This window comes from Dreissena polymorpha, chromosome 1, assembly GCF_020536995.1.
Source record: "Dreissena polymorpha isolate Duluth1 chromosome 1, UMN_Dpol_1.0, whole genome shotgun sequence".
Lineage (NCBI taxonomy): Eukaryota > Metazoa > Mollusca > Bivalvia > Myida > Dreissenidae > Dreissena > Dreissena polymorpha.
Genome location: NC_068355.1, coordinates 146599085 through 146619204, shown reverse-complemented (window position 1 = coordinate 146619204; position 20120 = coordinate 146599085). Strand labels below are relative to the sequence as shown.

Below are 20120 nucleotides of genomic sequence, written 5' to 3'. Positions count from 1 at the left end.
TAAGATGCAAGGATCTCATAATTATTCTTTAACTTATAGTATGCTACAAAGTGTGTTTATTAACTACCTATGCAGTGTGTAACTTTCTTATGCAACTTCTGTGATAATAATGAACATGTGATTATATTTATTCATTCTTAATCAGTAATATACTTTATTAAACAGTACATATTTGATACATATACGTTATTAAAATCTAATACATGACTGTTTCATGGTTACTGCCACCAATAACAAGGACCACAATGGAAATAAGTGAAAATCATTTTTCTCTTTTTTGTGTTATCCTTGGTATTGTGTGTGCATTCCATGGTTTGCTATGTATATTGCTGTGATAATATATTTTATATTGTCTGCATTATGTAGTAACTATGTAATGTTCATATGTTTACCAAATAAAATCAATCAATCAATCAATACGGTCAATCTCAACTATGCATGGTCCCATTACCAACCCTGGGGCGCCCCTGGGTCAAACATGCGGCCTGGGGTTACACGTCGGCCTCTGCCGCGCAATTTCTAGTTTAAACAGTTATGGACGGCAATTAATGTTGATATCGAATAATACAATTTTCATAAAAATAAATGCGTTTTTCTATTGGACATTTAATAGGTCATACGTTTTCGCGATAAATAACGAAGGAAGTTTTTTAGGGCTTGAAGAATTTTATCGAAATTAAATCTATTCACTTGTGTTTATGATTTGGTTTATAAAGAAAATGAAAGACACTTGCAATGAGGGCAATATCTCATTTCCACTTCTTGATTTCTTGATCTTGGTTTATTAAAACTTTGATCATGGTGTATAAAATGCTTGCAAATGAAATAGTTGTTCCGTGATTTTGATCAGGCACAGAGTTCTGCCGCATAATATCCGGAAACCAATCCTCCATACAAACAACAACAACATCGAAATAGAAATCCGGTAATTTCTTTGATTTATTAGACTTTTGTTTAGCAGCTTAATTAAATACATTTTAGTTCAATTATGATCCAAAGTTGTATATATGATGAAATTTATATAGGATTGAGTCTATGACAAGACATCTTTATTGGAAAATGGCACGTGAATTGGTACTCGCAACGGTACCAAATACCATTCTTAATTCCTTTTATGGTGATGCTTCGTGGATTGACTGGATTAGTGATAGCAAAACAATAACATTAGGGTGTATATATCGGAGCCCCTCCAACACTAGAAACTGTGATGAAATTAACCATTTATTAAACATGGCAGTTGGACTCGCCGAGAATTTATTAATTACAGGAGACTTTAATATGAAGGACATTGATTGGGACACGTACACCACCACACATGGAGAGGATCATCATGAAAGCTTATTTATTGAGTGCTTAAGAGATAACTTTTTGTTTCAACATGTAAACCAATTCACAAGATGTAGAAATGATCAGAGCAAGAACATACTTGACCTAATTTTATCTAAGGATGAGAATGACATAGTGAACTTAGATTATCTACCATCCCTGGGATGCAGTGATCATGTAACATTACTATTTGACTTTTTATGTGATTTCAAAATAATATGTACTGGAGCTAGTTCCTATCAATACAGGAAATGTGATTTAATACGCTTTACGGAAGAGTGGGAAACAACAAACTGGCAGGAATATTTCCAACACAGCGATGCTAACAGCATGTGGGAGTCTTTTGTTTGCAAATTCAGAGCTAGTGTGGAAAAGTTTGTTCCAAAGTTTAAACCAAAATCAGGACACATGAAGAAACCGTTGTGGATGACACAGGATTCATTGAGATTTATTAAGGGGAAGCGTCATGCCTGGAATAAATATATGGCTACTAAAAGGACGGCAGACTTTGGAACATATAAAGTGGTGAGAAATGCGGCCAATGAATGTGTGAAGAAGAGTAAGAAAAATTATGAACGGACTATTTCGCTTAAAGCTAAAAGTGAACCGAAGCAATTTTGGCGGTATGTAAAAAGTAAAGTTAAGTCAAAAATTGGCGTTTCTAATTTGAAACGGGACGATGGGGGGTTTGTTGGATCGGACAATGAAAAGGCGGATGTTCTTAATGGGTTTTTTGCCTCGGTGTTTACAAAAGAAACTTTACATAATATACCTGATTTACCAGATAAAACTGTGGAAAATAATTTAAATGACATACATGTCTCTGAAGTGGAAGTCTTAAATTTGCTAAAGGATATTGATTCGTCTAAGTCCATGGGTCCGGATGAAATACATCCATATTTGCTTAAAAGTATGCCAGACGTTTTTGTCAAACCGCTTTCATTAATTTTCAAGAAGTCTCTGTCATCCGGAGAAGTTCCAAAAGGGTGGAAAGATGCAAGAATATCGCCAATTTTCAAGAAGGGTAACAAAACTGAGCCATGTAACTACAGACCAGTTAGTCTCACATCAGTAGTCTGCAAGATCCTTGAAAAAATAGTTAGAAAACATATCATGTATCATTTAAGTGTGAATAATTTATTATCAAATGATCAATACGGCTTTAGACCACATAGATCCTGTGCGTTACAGTTGCTACATGTTATGGAGGACTGGACAAAGTTTATCGAAGGAAGCGAAAGCTGGGACAGCATTTACTTAGACCTTGCGAAAGCTTTTGATAAAGTTGCGCATAGAAGACTCATAAGGAAGGTATCTGCGTATGGCATTAAGGGAAATGTTCTGGTCTGGATTGAGAACTTTCTGAGTCAGAGAAGACAGTGTGTGTCAATAAAGGGAAGTACATCTAGTTGGATAAGTGTAGAGAGTGGAGTTCCTCAGGGAAGTGTGCTTGGTCCAGTACTTTTTATAATATATGTTAACGATATCACCGACTCTGTGAGCTGTATTTCTAAAATATTTGCTGACGACACCAAGTTATATGCACCTGTGACGGACTCAGGCAGGCTGCAGGAGGATCTTGACTCTCTCAGCGAATGGGCACAAAAATGGGAACTTGCCTTCAACGTTGACAAATGCAAAGTTATACATTACGGAAACAATAACCCGAATCAACAGTATACTATGAATAATAAGCCTCTGCAGGCTGCAACTGAGGAATGTGATCTGGGAGTGCTCTTCGAAAGAGATCTAAAATTTAGTAAGCATATATCTACAAAGATAAATAAAGCAAACAGTATCCTAGCCTTAATAAAGAGATCTTTTGAGTTCATGGACAAATACTTATTTTTGAAATTATATACTGCCTTGGTGCGTCCGCATGTTGAGTTTGCAAATGTTATATGGTACCCATATTTAAAAAAGGACATTATTAGCATAGAAAAAGTTCAAAAAAGAGCCACAAAACTTGTACCGAATTTGAGGAATTCATCCTATGAGGAACGACTTAAAGAACTTAAATTACCATCACTTGCTCATCGCAGAATTCGTGGGGATGCCATTCAAACATTTAAAATAGTCAAAAATATAGATGATTGCGTTTTTGAGAACTTTTTCAATTATACATCATCAACTAGAGGACATAACCTAAAGCTTGAGAAACCAAAGTCCAGAACATCTTTTTGTCAAAATCAATTTTCCAGAAGAGTGATTAACATGTGGAATGACTTGCCTCAATGTGTAGTTGATGCCAAGAATGTATTAGAATTCAAGAGCAGGATTGATCTACATTGGAATGGGGACATAGTGTATAAGTTTTAGTGATCACAACTGTTGTTTGTCAAAAGGACATTCATTCTTTACCATACTTAAGGAACTATTTTTTACTGAATAAGGGCTATTTTTATTAGTTGTGAGAACACATACGGATACAGTACCATAAGACGTCGATAAGAAGAGGGGTTTAAAAAGGACTTGAGTCCTTGCCACAGAGCCCAAAATCATCCTATCCTACAGGTACAGTCGATCGCGTAGTTCCGGATCTCGGGTAATTCCGAATCAACTCTATGATTTAATTAAAATATTAGTCTAAAAGATATTGACATATCAATATAACTGTGATTTTTTAATATTGATCAATTTTAAGCGATATCAAAGTTTTGCTTCTTATTTCAACGGTGTTTTCATTGAAAATCACGCTTTGGTAACGGGTTAGTCCATATAAACTGACTCCCAGAGCCTTTGATAATTTTTGCTATGGCGGCTCTGGCAGTCCATATGCACCCCTTCGTAAACATGGGTGCAGTTCAGCACAGCGAATCCGTGCGCTTCACTAAACAGACGTCGTTTGAGACAAATTGAGGAATGTCAATGAATAAACTTCATAAACATGTTAAATTTACCTGAATGGCAACCTACAGATGTTATCCTTTGCATGCACCCTATAAAAACACAACAGTGTTTCAACACACTTTTCTCGCTGACATGTTTATGTTTAAATTTGAAACAGTGTATTCTGTATCGAATACCACATCGTTATCAACTTTATAGGCTGGAGCACATAACCCGACGTGTAAAATATTGGTGTACTGCGACCTAACCAATATTGGGTCAATTTTCCAATATGGCGGATACACCGTACAAAACAAAACCTTAGGCAATAAAATCAATTATTTCTTACTTTAATGGTACCATTTGGATGAGTTTGTGGTTTAGATAGGTAAACTTTAATAAGTTCTTGCAGTTTCAGTGTTCCTTAACCCTTGCATTTTTGATAACATTTTGCACCCATGAACAAGAGAGAGCGCATTGCAACTCGATGCAGCCCATTGGGCTATAAAGCTTAGAGTTGAATTATTGCAACTAGTAACGGGTATGACTAGATACCGTAAACAGTACTGTTTTTTTGCGAAAACAGTAAATTTACAGAAAACAGTTGGATTTCCCACCTTTATATGGTGATAGTGGCATTAAACTACGATTAAATGAATGTTAACTCCAGTACCCATTTAAATGAAACTAATTATTAATTATTTCTTTTTTACAAAAAAGCAAGTTATTCCTGTTTAAAAACGGAAGCATTATATATTACGAGGACATGATACCGAAAACAATACATTTACCGAAAACAGTGAGATTTCCCACCTTTACATCGTGATAGTGGCGTTAGTGGCGTTTAACTATGATTTAAACAATGCTATATATTTTTTATTTTTTTTTACAAAAAGCTTTTTATTCCTGATTAAAAACGGAAGCATTATATAATACGAGGACATGGATACCGAAAACAGTTGATATACTGAAATCAATTAGATTTCCCACCTTTACATCATGATAGTGGCGTTAAACTTTGATTTTAATAAATGTTTACTCCAGTTTGAATTTAAATAATTCTATTAATTATTTATTTTCTGAAGAGATTTCGTGATACTCCGGTTTTTCAAATGACTCCAGGTATGGCATACCTGAAAGAAAGAAAAACACTTCTGAATGCGTTTGTATAATGGAAAAGGATACATACAAGTATGAAGCATACCATAATTACTTTTAGTTTTCGGTTATTTTTTTTTTGTGATTCTTAATTTTCGGACATACGGGTTTTTATATATATTATTATTACTCTTAATTTTCGGACAGTACATTTTGCAGCTCTATTTTACCAGATTTCTTCCCTATTTTCACTTATCTTGTGTCACTACGATCATGCATTTTCATGACCGGATTAAAGTAATAAAACCTGGCAGATGAATCCCTTAGGGCTATGGCCGTTTACATTTGAGTAATTGGATTAAAACCACGTAGGCCGGTATTAAACAATGGTTTCACACCTATGACAAATACTTTACACTCCAAAAAACGTAATGCACGCCTAGCGTTATACAAACAATCAGCCAACGACTGACGAACAAACAAAGAATTCATAGGTTGCATATTTTTGTTCACTTTATAGTAACTTGCAGTACAGGAATAAATCATGTGAAATTATTTCTAATAAAATGCTAATATAGATAAAAGTAAGTATCTGTTTTCGTTAGTATTTATTTGTTTCATAGTTTGTTTTAGGATTCTTGAATAAATAGACTTCTATACAAATTAATAAAAATAGAATTGGTTATGTATTATCGATATATCTATTTGTTGCTAACATATTGAAAACATACTGTTTTCGTATATTGTTCACTGTTTTCGGGCGTACATTTTAAATACTGTTTTCTTATATGGAAAAAACTGAATGTTGATTATTTTTATTAAAATTTATTTTATAAAAAAGTTTTAACATATATGTTGAAATATCTTTTAACTACTATTCTTTTTTAAACCAGGCATAGGAAAAAGCGATGTTTTCGTCTTAATATTCAATGTTTTTATATAATAAAACACTGTTTCCGGTTAATTTACTGTTTTCGCAAAAACAGTACTGTTTTCCGTATCTAGTCATACCGTTTGGTAACTATCACAGACGTGTCATTTTACCGTCGCACCGTCTACAACACGCGTCAACAATTAAAAGACGATTTAGAAGCATATTTCCTTGGTAGATCTAAATGCTTGTACATTTGGTATGAATTTGTTTCTTTATTATTATTTTTAAATTCCTTAGAGTGATTTTAGTATATGTGGAAATAAAAGCATTGAAATTGCACCTCGTGTACATGTCAGTTGCGGATCAGCTGAATGGGAAAAATCTCTAAACAGTTGTTTATTGTTTTAATACTGTGTTTGTACAGGGCTTTTTTTCCTTCTTTGCGAGTGGCCCTGGAAGGACATTTTAAAATGTTGATAGGGACAATTCACAAACCTAACATGGCCGTGAATTTTTTACAAAATTGGCCGTTTTTCACACTTTTAACAATTTCACGACTCAGTTTTTCACAATTTTAAGAAGTTCGCGACTCAATTTTTCACAATTTTGAATAGTTCATGACTCAATTTTTCACAATTTTGAAAAGTTCGCAACTAACTTTTTCACAATTTTTTAAAGTTCGCGACTCATTTTTTCACAATTTTAAAAAGTTTGCCACTCATTTTTTCACAAAGTGAGGGGGCCAGGGCCGCTTCACAAAGTAAGGAAAAAAAGCCCTGTTGTAATATTTTAAAGCTCTAGCTACCACAAAAGTATTTGTATATATATGAAATGAAAAGTGCATAGTTTCTCATAAATTTGATATATTGTTTAATTGGAATTATTTAATTATAATACTATTTTGTGACTTCAATGTCGAGAAGTACAGATAATAAGATTGAATTTTGTTTATTCTGTCTGTCTGTCTGTCTGTCTGTCTGTCTGTCTGTCTGTCTGCCCCAAAACTTTAACCTTGCTCATAAAATGAAACTTTATAGACCTGGTTCTCCAAACTTTACATGTTCATGCATCTGATTGAGATCTATTATGCAAAGCAGTTATGAGGCATTAGGTTTAAGTCACAAGGTCAAGGCTAACACATACAGTAAGCATTGGTTGCATGCATCTTGGTTTGTTTTTATGTTTATCTGTGTAGTAATAAGCTATAATATTTAAAGGTATAATAGCGGAGTAATAAAAAACAAGCTGAGTGCTAAAAACTGTACTATAGAAAAAAATATGGATTAATAATTAATGGTAAGATGTAGTGCTTGAAGGAGATTGGTAATATTTTAAATATTTATCATATTTTTAATGTGTATTTATGCTGTGATTTTGCATTTAAGATAATTGTCAAGTTGGACTGATGGGTCCTAAAATGCACGGGTGCTCTGCACAGTCATTGGCAAAGAGGCTGAAGCGGATACTTTTATATATTTTAACATTATTATGATCCTTTTATTAGCTCATCTATTTTTTAGCTCATCTATTTTTTTTATTTATGAGTTATTGTCATCACCTTGGCGTCGGCTTCAGCGTCTGCGTCGGCGTCGGCGTCCGGTTAAGTTTTGCGTTTAGGTCCACTTTTCTCAGAAAGTACCAATGCTATTGCATTCAAACATGGTACAGTTACTAACTATCATGAGGGGACTGGGCAGGCAAAGTTAGATAACTCTGGCGTGCATTTTGACAGAATTATGTACCCTTTTTATACTTAGAAAATTGAAAATTTTGGTTAGTTTTGCGTTTAGGTCCACTATTCTCAGAAAGTATCAATGCTATTGCATTCAAACTTGGTACACTTACTAACTACCATGAGGGGACTGGGCAGGCAAAGTTAGATAATTCTGGCATGCATTTTGACAGAATTATGTGCCCTTTTTATACTTAGAAAATTGAAAATTTTGGTTAAGTTTTGTGTTTAGGTCCATTTTATTCCTTAAGTATCAAAGCTATTGCTTTCATACTTGCAACACTTACTAACTATCATAAGGGGACTGTGCAGGCAAAGTAATGTAACTCTGACTGGCATTTTGACAGAATTATGTGCCCTTTTTATACTTAGAAAATTGAAAATTTGGTTAAGTTTTGTGTTTAGGTCCACTTTATTCCTACAGTATCAAAGCTATTGCTTTCATACTTGCAACACTTATTAACTATCATAAGGGGACTGTGCAGGCAAAGTTATGTAACTCTGACTGGCATTTGGACGGAATTATGGGCCCTTTATACTCAGAAAATTGAAAATTTGGTTAAGTTTTGTGTTTTGGTCAACTTTACCCCTAAAGTATCATAGATATTGCTTTCATACTTGGAACACTCGCAAACTATCATAAGGGTACAGTAAAAGGACACTATGCATAACTCTGGTTGTCATTTTTATGGAATTATGGCCCTTTTTTGACTTAGTAACTTTGAATTTATGGTTAAATTTTGTGTTTTGATCCACTTTACTTCTTAAGTATCAAGGCTATTGCTTTCAAACTTCAAATACTAGCATGCTATCATGAGGTTACTGTACGTGGCAAGTTGAATTTTACCTTGACCTTTGAATGACCTTTACTCTCAAGGTCAAATTATTAAATTTTGCCATAACTTCTTTAGTTATAATTAGATTTGATTGAAAATTTGACAAAACTACTCTTACCTGACATACCACAATAGACTCCACCCAAACCATCCCCCGTGCCCTCCCCCCCCCCCCCGAACTCCCCCCCCCCCCCAATTTATTTTTATTTTTATTAAGATCATCTCACAAATGACTACCACACCCTCACACTATACCCCCCCCACCCCACCCCCCCCAATTTTTTTTTTGAAACGGTTAATATTTATTTTTATTATTATGCCCCCCCTTCGAAGAAGAGGGGGTATATTGCTTTGCTCATGTCGGTCGGTCGGTAGGTCGGTCGGTCCGTCCGTCCGTCCACCAGGTGGTTGTCGTATGATAACTCGAGAACGCATACGCCTAGGATCATGAAACTTCATAGGTAGATTGATCATGACTCGCAGATGACCCCTATTGATTTTGAGGTCACTAGGTCAAAGGTCAAGGTCACGGTGACCCGAAATAGTAAAATGGTTTTCGGATGATAACTCAAGAACGCATACGCTTAGGATCATGAAACTTCATGGGTAGATTGATCATGACTCGCATATGACCCCTATTGATTTTTAGGTCACTAGGTCAAAGGTCAAGGTCACGGTGACCCGAAATAGTAAAATGGTTTCCGGATGATAACTCAAGAACGCATACGCCTAGGATCATGAAACTTCATGGGTAGATTGATCATGACTCGCAGATGACCCCTATTGATTTGGAGGTCACTAGGTCAAAGGTCACGGTGACCCGAAATAGTAAAATGGTTTTCGGATGATAACTCAAGAACGCATACGCTTAGGATCCTGAAACTTCATGGGTAGATTGATCATGACTCGCAGATGACCCCTATCAATTTTAAGGTCACTAGGTCAAAGGTCAAGATCACGGTGACCCGAAATAGTAAAATGGTTTCCGGATGATAACTCAAGAACGCAAACGCCTAGGATCATGAAACTTCATAGGTAGATTGATAATGACTTGCAGATGACCCCTATCGTTTTTGAGGTCACTGGGTCAAAGGTCACGGTGACCTGAAATAGTAAAATGGTTTTCGGATGATTACTCAAGAACACTTTTGCCTAGGATCATGAAACTTCATAGGTAGATTGATCATGACTCGCAGATGACCCCTATTGATTTTGAGGTCACAAGGTCAAAGGTCAAGGTCACGGTGACCCGAAATAGTAAAATGATTTTCGGATGATAACTCAAGAACGCTTTTGCCTAGGATCATGACACTTCATAGGTACATTGATCGTGACTCGCAGATGACCCCTATGGATTTTCAGGTCACTAGGTCAAGGTCACAGTGACAAAAATCGTGCTCACACAATGGCTGCCACTACAATGGACAGCCCATATGGGGGGCATGCATGTTTTACAAACAGCCCTTGTTTTATGTTTGAAATACCGTCCAACCATCGCACCTAAGAATCCCCCCCCCTCGAATTTTTTTTTGCATTTTTGCATTTTTTTTGCATTATTGGAAGATGTCCACACCCCCACACTATACACCCATCTTCACTCCACCCCTCCCTCCTTTGTGATTGAAAATGAGAGTCCCTTCACCTTTAAAAAGAAAATAGATGAGCGGTCTGCACCCGCAAGGCGGTGCTCTTGTTGTAACGTTAAATGTTGTCATAATATGTTATTTACCATGTCTGTGTCTGTGTCTGTCTGTCTGTCTGTCTGTCTGTCTGTCTGTCTGTCTGTCTGTCTGTCTGTCTGTCTGTCTGTCTGTCTGTCTGTCTGTCTGTCTGTCTGTCTGTCTGTCTGTCTGTCTGTCTGTCTGTCTGTCTGTCTGTCTGTCTGTCTGGTCTGTCTGTCTGTCTGTCTGTCTGTCTGTATGTCTGTCTGTCTGTAATTCTGTCCCAAAACTTTAACCTTAGTTAACTTTTGCAATATTTAAGATAGAAACTTGATATTTGGCATGCATGTGTATCTCATGGAACTGCACATTTTGAGTGGTGAAAGTTCAAGGTCATCGTTCAAGGTCAAAGGTAAAAAAACAAATCCAAGGGAAGTAATAAGATTTAAAGGGAGATAATTATCTGTACCTGCCAAATGATAAAACAATCAAAGCGGCGCAATAGGGGGCATTGTGTTCCTGACAAACACATCTCTTGTTATAAATACATTTATATAAAGTTCTGTATTTTTTAGGACCTTAGTTATAAAAATATTCTCTAGTCATACATAAAATGTTCTAGTCATAAGCATATATGTCATATTTTCATACATTTTGTACATTATTGTGATTCTATTGTTGTTAAATGTTATCATACTATGTTATTTCCTAAGAAGGTATCTTGAGTTTATCAATAAATTGCTTGTATTGAGTATTTGTGCTTGTTTTATATAACCAATAATACAGAGGAAACCATTTCAAATCAAAACATAAATACTTTCCAACAGCTTTATTCGTCTTGTGTACAGACACACACCCTATAATGTTTTTAGATTGTCTGACAGCCATTAAACTGAAACAAACGAACCTATCTGATGTTTATTTAATAAATGCATCATTTGTTTTGACAGTCAAAATAAATTTTCAGATGCTCCCTGACTAGTTGCAATAATTCAACTCTAAGCTTTATAGCCCAATGGGCTGCATCGAGTTGCAATGCGCTCTCTCTTGTCCATGGGTGCAAAATGTTATCAAAAATGCAAGGGTTAAGGAACACTGAAACTGCAAGAACTTATTAAAGTTTACCTATCTAAACCACAAACTCATCCAAATGAAACCATTTAAGCAAGAAATAATTGATTTTATTGACTTAGGTTTTGTTTTGTACGGTGTATCCGCCATATTGGAAAATTGACCCAATATTGGTTAGGTCGCAGTACACCAATATTTTACACGTCGGGTTATGTGCTCCAGCCTACAAAGTCGATAACGATGTGGTATTCGATACAGAATACACTGTTTCAAATTTAAACATGAAAATGTGTGTTGAAACATCGTCGGGTTTTTATAGGGTGCATGCAAAGGATAACATCTGTAGGTTGCCATTCAGGTAAATTGAACATGTTTATGAAGTTTATTCATTGACATTCCTCAATTTGTCTCGAACGACCTCTGTTAAGTGAAGCGCACGGATTTGCTGCGCTGAACTGCACCCATGTTTATGAAAGGGGTGCATATGGACTGCCAGAGCCGCCATAGCAAAAATTATCAAAGGCTCTGGGAGTCCGTTTATAGGGACTTCTCCCTGGCCTACATCTTCCAAATAGTTCAAGTGGTCCGAAATTACCGCACTCGATTCAGAACTAGCCGACTGTATGCAATTCGCGCATGCAAGTGAATAAGTTCAAATTGGCATCAGAAATGTATTGGTAAGTATTAATAAATTAATATGGCCTGAAAGATGAAATATTTTGCCTCAACAATCCAAGTATTTTGAAAGCAATTGCTTTCTTTTAAAAATATTAACACCATTATTTATGCTAGTGATCGGGAACTACCCGACTGACTGTACTCCTCAGTCCTTGCATTAGACTGATGAGTAAATTAAAATTAGTTCTTCTTGAATGCTCTGAGCTTTTATAAGTACTAACGTACAGCTCAGAGGGTCAATAGCTGGGAGTTGGATTATTGCAACTATCTAAATATTGTATGTGAAAAGATTGAGAAACATACATGTTTAATACGTCAATCTATATTTTAATATGTATTCTTGGACATAACAACAAAAACTGCATTAAAATCGGTAATGTTTTGCCAAAATACTGGTGGGACTAAGCCCCATGAAGTTATCAGTATCATGTATACCGTTTCTCATAGTATCCGCCCTTCTGATAATAATGACAGATTGGTTGCTAAGGTTTGTTACCATACAACATTTGATAAACCTACTAATAAACCAAAAAAACCTGGAATAAACATGACCTATTTTTTAATTAAAATGGGATATCATGAGAAAGATCATCGTAATTAGGGCTCACTCGGGTAAAAAATATTCTTCGGGTCTGGTAAGTTGGCCAAAATTTAAATACTAGAGAAAATTTGGGTCAGGTCAGATACTACATAAGTTAATTAAAATAAAACTACATTAAATGTCATAGCATGTTTTAGCGTTCGTAAATATTCCATTTTTTGTCAAGTATATTGTTTAGAATATTATACATCATATTGTTTTGATTTATTTAATTATGAATGAAATACTGAACTGCATATGACTGTTTATGAGGTTTACGTTTTTGAATTAAATCAGCAAATGTTAGTATTACTTGGAATTGCGATCAAAAGTGAATGCATAGGAACAACAAACTGTCAAGTAAAGATAAAGCTCTTCTTAGTTTCAGGAGAGAAGCCAAAATAACTTTCACTGTAAGCTTTTCTACTTTGCACTTTTTTGTGGAAATCATTTTCTACGGTGAAATAGTTACAGGTAGCTAACAGACCTCTAATTTGTTTAACATTCAGGTTTGATATTTTTAATTTCAGATTATTATCTGTGACCTTACATGAAAAATGGTTGACTCATGTGCTGTGTCAGAAGCTGAAAAGATGTACGAGGAAATGTTTGCATACAGGTATAGGATTTTTTTCATTTGTTTTGTTCATATAAGAATAAGGTCCAAAGGGCTGTGAAGAAAGCAAAGGCAGAATATATTTGTGGTCAATTAGAAGAAAACAAACACAATCCTAAAAGTTTGTAGTCTCATTTAAAATCATTAGGTCATAGCAATAATAATAAATCCTCATCACAGTCATGTTGTTTTAAAAATAGAGGGCAAACTATGTTTTAATGCTGAAACAATAGCCAATCATTTTAACCATTTTTTTACAACTGTTGCTTCAGTACTAGTTGATAAGCTTCCTGCTGCTCCAAATCTATTTAATACAGCGTCTAACATTTTTAAATCATTTTACAGAGACAGAAATCCTGCGCACAATTCGTTTAAACTTCATACAGTTCCTGAAGATTTTGTTTATAAAGAGTTAAGCAAATTGAATTGTTCAAGGAGTACTGGTTTAGATGAAATTCCGGCCAGATTTTTGAAAGATTCTGCTCCTTATATCAAAACTCATATTACATTTTTGATAAATAGCTCTATTGTTAACAATGTAGTTCCCACCGATTTAAAAAGTGCTAAGGTAAAACCACTGTTTAAGAAAGACAATAGGTCCGTGGTTTCTAATTATAGACCGGTTAGCATTTTGTCCATTGTTTCAAAAATTTTAGAGAGAGCTGTATACAACCAGTTGGAATCCTTTCTAGTGAAGCAAGGTCTGTTGTATGAGTATCAGAGTGGCTTCAGGGGGAACTACTCCACTGACTCCTGTCTAATTCACCTGTCGGATCATATACGTGGACAGACCTCTAAGGGCTTGTTCACTGGTATGATTATGTTGGATCTACAGAAGGCCTTCAACACCGTAGATCATGACATACTGTGTCAAAAGCTGCGTGCGATGGGAGTGGAGTCTGTGGAGTGGTTTCGCTTGTACCTAACTGATAGGACGCAGTCTGTGCATGTTAATGCCGCTAAATCGGATTTCAAATCTGTTGTGTGTCAAGTCCCCCAAGGGAGTATACTGGGTCCTCTCTTGTTTTTGACCTACATTAATGATATGAAAACAAGTATATCATCCAATTGTAAACTTATACTCTATGCTGATGATAGTGCAATTTTGTATTCACATAAAGATCCTAGTACCATTAGTCAAGTTTTAGGCAAAGAGCTCGAGTCCTGTTGTAAGTGGTTAATAGACAATAAGCTATCCCTCCATCTAGGCAAAACAGAGTGTATTCTTTTTGGTTTGACACGTAAACTCACTAAGGTGGACAATTTTAATATACAATGTAATGATCATGTTATAAAATCTCAGTAGCATGTAAAATATCTTGGTTCGATTTTGGATGCTGATTTGTCTGGTACTTCTATTGTAAATAATATCTCAAGAAGGTTAACTCTAGACTCTAATTTTTATATAAACAAAGTGCTTTCTTAAATAAGTCTTAGAATAAGTTTATGTAATTCTTAAATACAATGCCATTTAGATTATGCATCCTCTTCGTGGTATTGTGGGCTCACGAAACAGCTCAAGCACAAGCTACAAATAGTCCAAAATAAAATGGTTCGTTTTATTAACAATTCCCATAGTAGAACATCACTTGGTGTATCGAATTTTGAAGATTTTGGTTTTTTGAACATTGAGCAAAGATACAAGCAACTTTGACTTAACCATATCCATAAGATTTTCTACAATAAATGCCCGAGCTATATGAAAGACAATTTTGTCAAATGTACAGATGTCCATCAATATGGGAATAGATCAAGATTACATTTTTATGTACCTCAAGTTGATGGCTTTACTAGTTCTTCATTTTACTACAATGGTATTAAGGATTGGAATTCATTACCTGATTATATGAAGTCCATCAAATCGAAATTTACTTTTAAGAAACTTTTTAAGAAACACCTATTAAATGAAATGAAGGAAGACGAGAATTCCATGTATTTTTACTTTTAGATTTTTTTTATTTTATGAAATTGCTTATTTTTATGCTAATTTGTACGAGTCTGTGTATTATCATGTCAACGTTTGAAAGTCTCACTTTTTAATATGTAAAAGAAATAATTTAAAGATCATGTCGTTTTTATCTGAAACAAAATATATATTTATAGTCACTTATAAGACCTGTTTAACAAAATCCAGGGACCCCGTTGGAAATAAGCTTATTCATGTTAACATGTATAGGCTTCACGGGTTATCCTGTGTATACATCATGTCTTTATATTAGTTAGATCTTTGATAAAAGGCACCATTTACACTTGAAGTTAGCTATGTTAGCTATATCGGCTTTACGGGTTATCCTGTGTATACATCATGTCTTTATATTAGTTAGATCTTTGATAAAAGGCACCATTTACACTTGAAGTTAGCTATGTTAGCTATATCGTAGTATTTGTATTTGTACTTAACATGTTACGATATTGTAATGCATTGATTATATTGAACTGTAAAATGCTTGACATGTATACACAAATAAAACTAACTAACTATAGAGTATGCCATATTTACTTTTTAATTGTGTTGGTAATTTTTATGCCCCCAAAGGAGGGCATATAGTGATTGCACTGTCTGTCTGTCTGTCGGTTTGTCCTTCCATCACACTTTTGGGTTTAGGTTTCGAAAATGTTCATAACTTCTATGTCGCTTCAGATGTAACCTTCATATTTGGTATGCATGTGTATATGGACAAGGCCTTTCCATACGCACACAAATTTTGACCCCATGGACCTTAACCTTTAACTTCGGGTCTGCGTTTAGGTGTCAAAAATCTGTGTTTAGGTTTCGAAAAAAGCGTTTTTGGGGGGCATATGTCTTCTGATGGAGACAGCTCTTGTTTTTTTAAGAATGAGCAATTTTTAAGCATATTTCTAAATATTGTTCTTCACAAAATGTTGTCAATATTCTTTGAATAAATGACCTATAAAGGTCAGCAAAATGCAATAGACACAAAAAAGATTGCTTACTTTTTTAGTTTACTTAAGCATGAAATGAATTGAAAATATCATGCCAGTTTCCAATTTGGGTCATGTGCGTCCAAAAACTAGGATACCAGATCAAATCATCCGAGAAATTCTTGGTGTGACTTTAAGCCACATGAATGACTCACTCTTAATTAAAATAAATATAATGTGTTTTTTAACGATACCTAGGCGAGCTCGAATATGGTTCATGTGTGTCCAAAAACTAGGTGGTCTATAGGTCAAAGCTTAGACAAATCTTGTTACCGATCTAATAGACCAATTTATGACCCAATCTTGATGAAACTTGGTCAGAATGATTATCTTGGCAACAGTGAGGCTGAGTTCTTATCTAGGTCACACGTCTCTAGAAAGGAGATCACCAGATAAAATCTTAAAAAACATTCTTAACACTCTAGGGCACTGATTATGACTCATACTTAATAAAACTTTGTTCAATGTTTATCTTTACAATATCTATGCTGAATTGTCCCCTACCGGTGATTCCGGAAGGGACTTATGGTTTGCCCTCTGTCTGTAAGTCCGTCAAATTTTTCTGGATCCTGCTATAACTTTAAAAGTTCTTCATATTTTTTTTTCATGAAACTTGAAACATGGATAGATGGCAATATGGAGATTATGCACGTCATTTCATTTTGTTCCTACGTCAAGAATTCTAGTTGCCATGGCAACAAATATTTATTTTTTAAAATTCTGGCAATGGTGGAGTTTTACCAGTAGGGGACCATAGTGCTTGGAAATCTCTTGTTTGAATCTGGGTCAGATGCGTAAAAAAACTAAGTAATTGGGTCAAATCTTACTATACAGGCCACATTATGTATCATTCTTGATTTAACTTGGGCAGGATGATTTAACTTGGGCAGGATATTAACAAACGCAATGTTTGAATCTGGGTCCAGTGGGGTAGGAAACTAGATCAACAGGTCATTTCTTTAACCCTTTGCATGTTGGGAAATTTGTCGTCTGCTAAAATGTTGTCTGCTGAATTTCTAAAATTAGCATTCTCTTGGATTTTTTTTCAAAGAATACTATCAGAATAGCAAACAGTTTGGATCCTGATGAGACACCACAGAACTGTGGCGTCTCATCTGGATCCAAACTGTTTGCAAAGACCTTCAAAATTCAGTTCCAGCACTGAAAGAGTTAACAATTGGGGTCTGAGAACTCATGTGAGCCTTGAAAGGTTTTATTTGACCCTCTCGTCTTGAGTATGGACTGTGCATGTTAAACATTTACCACAGGTGGAAAACTTCATCTCACAGCTGAATTGCACTTTGTGGTTACTATCTGTAACACTTCATAGTATTGTCATGTGGACACTGGCAATTGTTTAAAAATATGAAATTTAATATGGTATATATTTCAGCATGTGAATGTGTTTTTGAAAAGAATTTACATGAAGATAAGTAAAAACAAGGGACAAAATTGTCACAAAACCAGGTTTCAATTTAAAAAAAAGTCTGATAAAGGGAGACAATTAAAAATGTGCATTGTAACCCCCCCGTGTTTAAAATGTAATCTATTTTTACTTATGGCAACCTTGATTTCAATTTGAAAAAAGTCTGAAATAGGGAGACATCTCAAACTCAAAATGTGCATTGTTACTGACTGTTCCTAGTTACCCCCCTTGTTTCAAAATCATTCTTTTTTTAGTCGTAGCGACCTTGACCTTGGAGAAATTGATGTAATTCTTTTGGATGACACACTGTCCAATGATGGTGAACAAATGTGCCAAATGATTTCTAAATCTCACAATGAAAGACATAGTTTTGGCCCGGACAAGCTCATTTATGGACATTTTTTACCTTTGAACTCAAAGTGTGACCTTGACCTTGGAGATATCGACGTAATTCTTTCTCGCGACACACCGTCCAATGATGGTGAACAAATGTGCCAAATGATTTTAAAATATCACAATGAACTGCAAAGTTATGGCCCGGACAAGCTTGTTCCGCCAGCCCGTCCGCCCGCCGACATTCGCCGATCTAATAACCAGTTTTTTCCTTCGGAAAACCTGGTTAAAAATGTGAATGTGTGTAAGTTGATTGTACACAGCTTTATACATGGGATGAAAAGATGAAAAAGATTGCTTATATATAAAGAATAGAAAATCCTACATGTATGCATGCCAGGTCAAACTAATGTTTGCTTTCCAGGGAAACAACAGAATTAAGTCACTTGAAAGTTAAAGCACCTTTAATCTGTGACCTTAAACAACTTTTGTGTATACACATGGACATATTTTTGCAATATCAGTAGCATAAATTGCCTGTTCTGATGTCCTCATTGAATGTTTTTTTCTAGGTACACAAGTGAGGATCCAGACTATCAAGAAACTATTTCCCAACCCATACCACCTTGTCCCTGCGTGACAGGCTATTACATACGCTCCAGACAGAATAACTATGACAACAGGTAGACCTGCAACTACTTTTATGATCCAAAAAGTTTTGAAATCGCATGTTTTAACCATAAAAACGTACAACTTTAAAAAACAAAGTTCACAGAGTAACTGGTATCATTATATCCCAGGTTATGTAAAAATGTATACTATATACATGTACTTGTAACGTCGTGGGAAGTTGTGTGTTAAACGTTAAAATATTTTATTTTATTTTTTATTCTATAAACTAAAAAGTTTAAATCATTAAAGATTTAATTCTATAAGTGTATCCTTTTGTTAATCACTGTGGAAACTTACATATAGTGTAAAATGTAGTAATTTGGATGTTAAATGTTTATTACATTAAAGCGAAAACATGACCACATTTTTGTTTTGTTTTCAATTTTCATTAGAAACCAGTTTGGCAGAGGTCGTGGGAACTGGAGGGGTCGAGGGAATGGTCACCATAGCAACTACAATCAAGGTCAACGATGGCGGGACGAAGGTCAGGCTTATCGATGTGATAATGAGGAGCGGGGTCATTGGGGTCAAAACAGAGGTCGCAGGGATGATGGTCAAGGTCATAGACATTACAATGAAGGTCACAGAGGTCGAAGTGATAGTCCAGGATATGAACGTCAGGAAAGACATTATCAGGGACACCGACATAATCCCTATTGATCAGACTCTTTTTTTTATTGTGCATTAATTTTCAACATGCTATGATATGAAATATTTGATGCTTTCATCTGTAATGTGAAATGTAATCATTTGTTCATTTCAATTTAAATTTCTTTCAAGTTATAGTTTTACGCGATAGCCCAGGCTGGGGTGTAGCTATGCCTACTGTATATGCCTACTGTATATGGCAAAAGACCCATTTTTGCATGAAGCAGGTCTTTTAATGAATGACTACACTTAGCAAAAGTTATAATGCACCAAGAATTTAACAGTCCTGTTTTTTTATGTCCCCCACCACTATAGTGGGGAACATATTGTTTTTGCCCTGTCTGTTGGTTCGTGTGTTTGTTTGTTTGCCCCAACTTTAACATTTGCAATAACTTGTGCAATATTGAGGATAGCAACTTGATATTTGGCATGCATGAGTATCTCATGGAGCTGCACATTTTGAGTGGTGAATGGTCAAGGTCATCCTTCACGGTCAAAGGTCAAATATATAGCTTCAAAGCGACGCAGAAGGGGACATAGTGTTTCTGACAAACACATATCTTGTTTTAATATGAAAATAATGTTCTATAGATAGAAGTGTCGTGATTGGAAAAGTTCTCGACTTCACAATCATTTACCTTTTATGATCATTTATAAACCATTGATTTTTTGGTGTTTAAGGGAGTTAAAAAAATAATAAAATTGCTGTAAGTTAACTTAATACATGTATGCTAAAACCATGTTTATATTATAGTATGGAAATGCAACAATATATTCAAAATAAAATAGTAATATGA

General features: G+C 35.1%; 2 protein-coding genes across 3 annotated transcripts in view; one reads left to right on the top strand and one right to left on the bottom strand.

The window, feature by feature from the left end:
• The window catches only part of LOC127854591 (cyclin-H-like), a 15627-nt gene extending 14758 nt beyond the window's left edge, over positions 1-869 (bottom strand). The window contains exon 1 of one of the 2 annotated variants that reach the window (XM_052389657.1): positions 735-869. The gene's annotated coding sequence lies outside the window, so the exon portion shown is untranslated. The remainder of the gene's footprint in view (positions 1-734) is intronic. The other variant, XM_052389664.1, reaches the window with a different exon arrangement.
• Positions 847-20120, top strand: LOC127854704 (RNA guanine-N7 methyltransferase activating subunit-like). The gene is made up of 4 exons (XM_052389766.1): positions 847-925; positions 13216-13304; positions 18576-18686; positions 19068-20120. Exons 2-4 carry the CDS (start codon positions 13243-13245, stop codon positions 19333-19335), a joined length of 441 nt encoding a protein of 146 aa, XP_052245726.1. The 5' UTR covers positions 847-925; positions 13216-13242; the 3' UTR covers positions 19336-20120.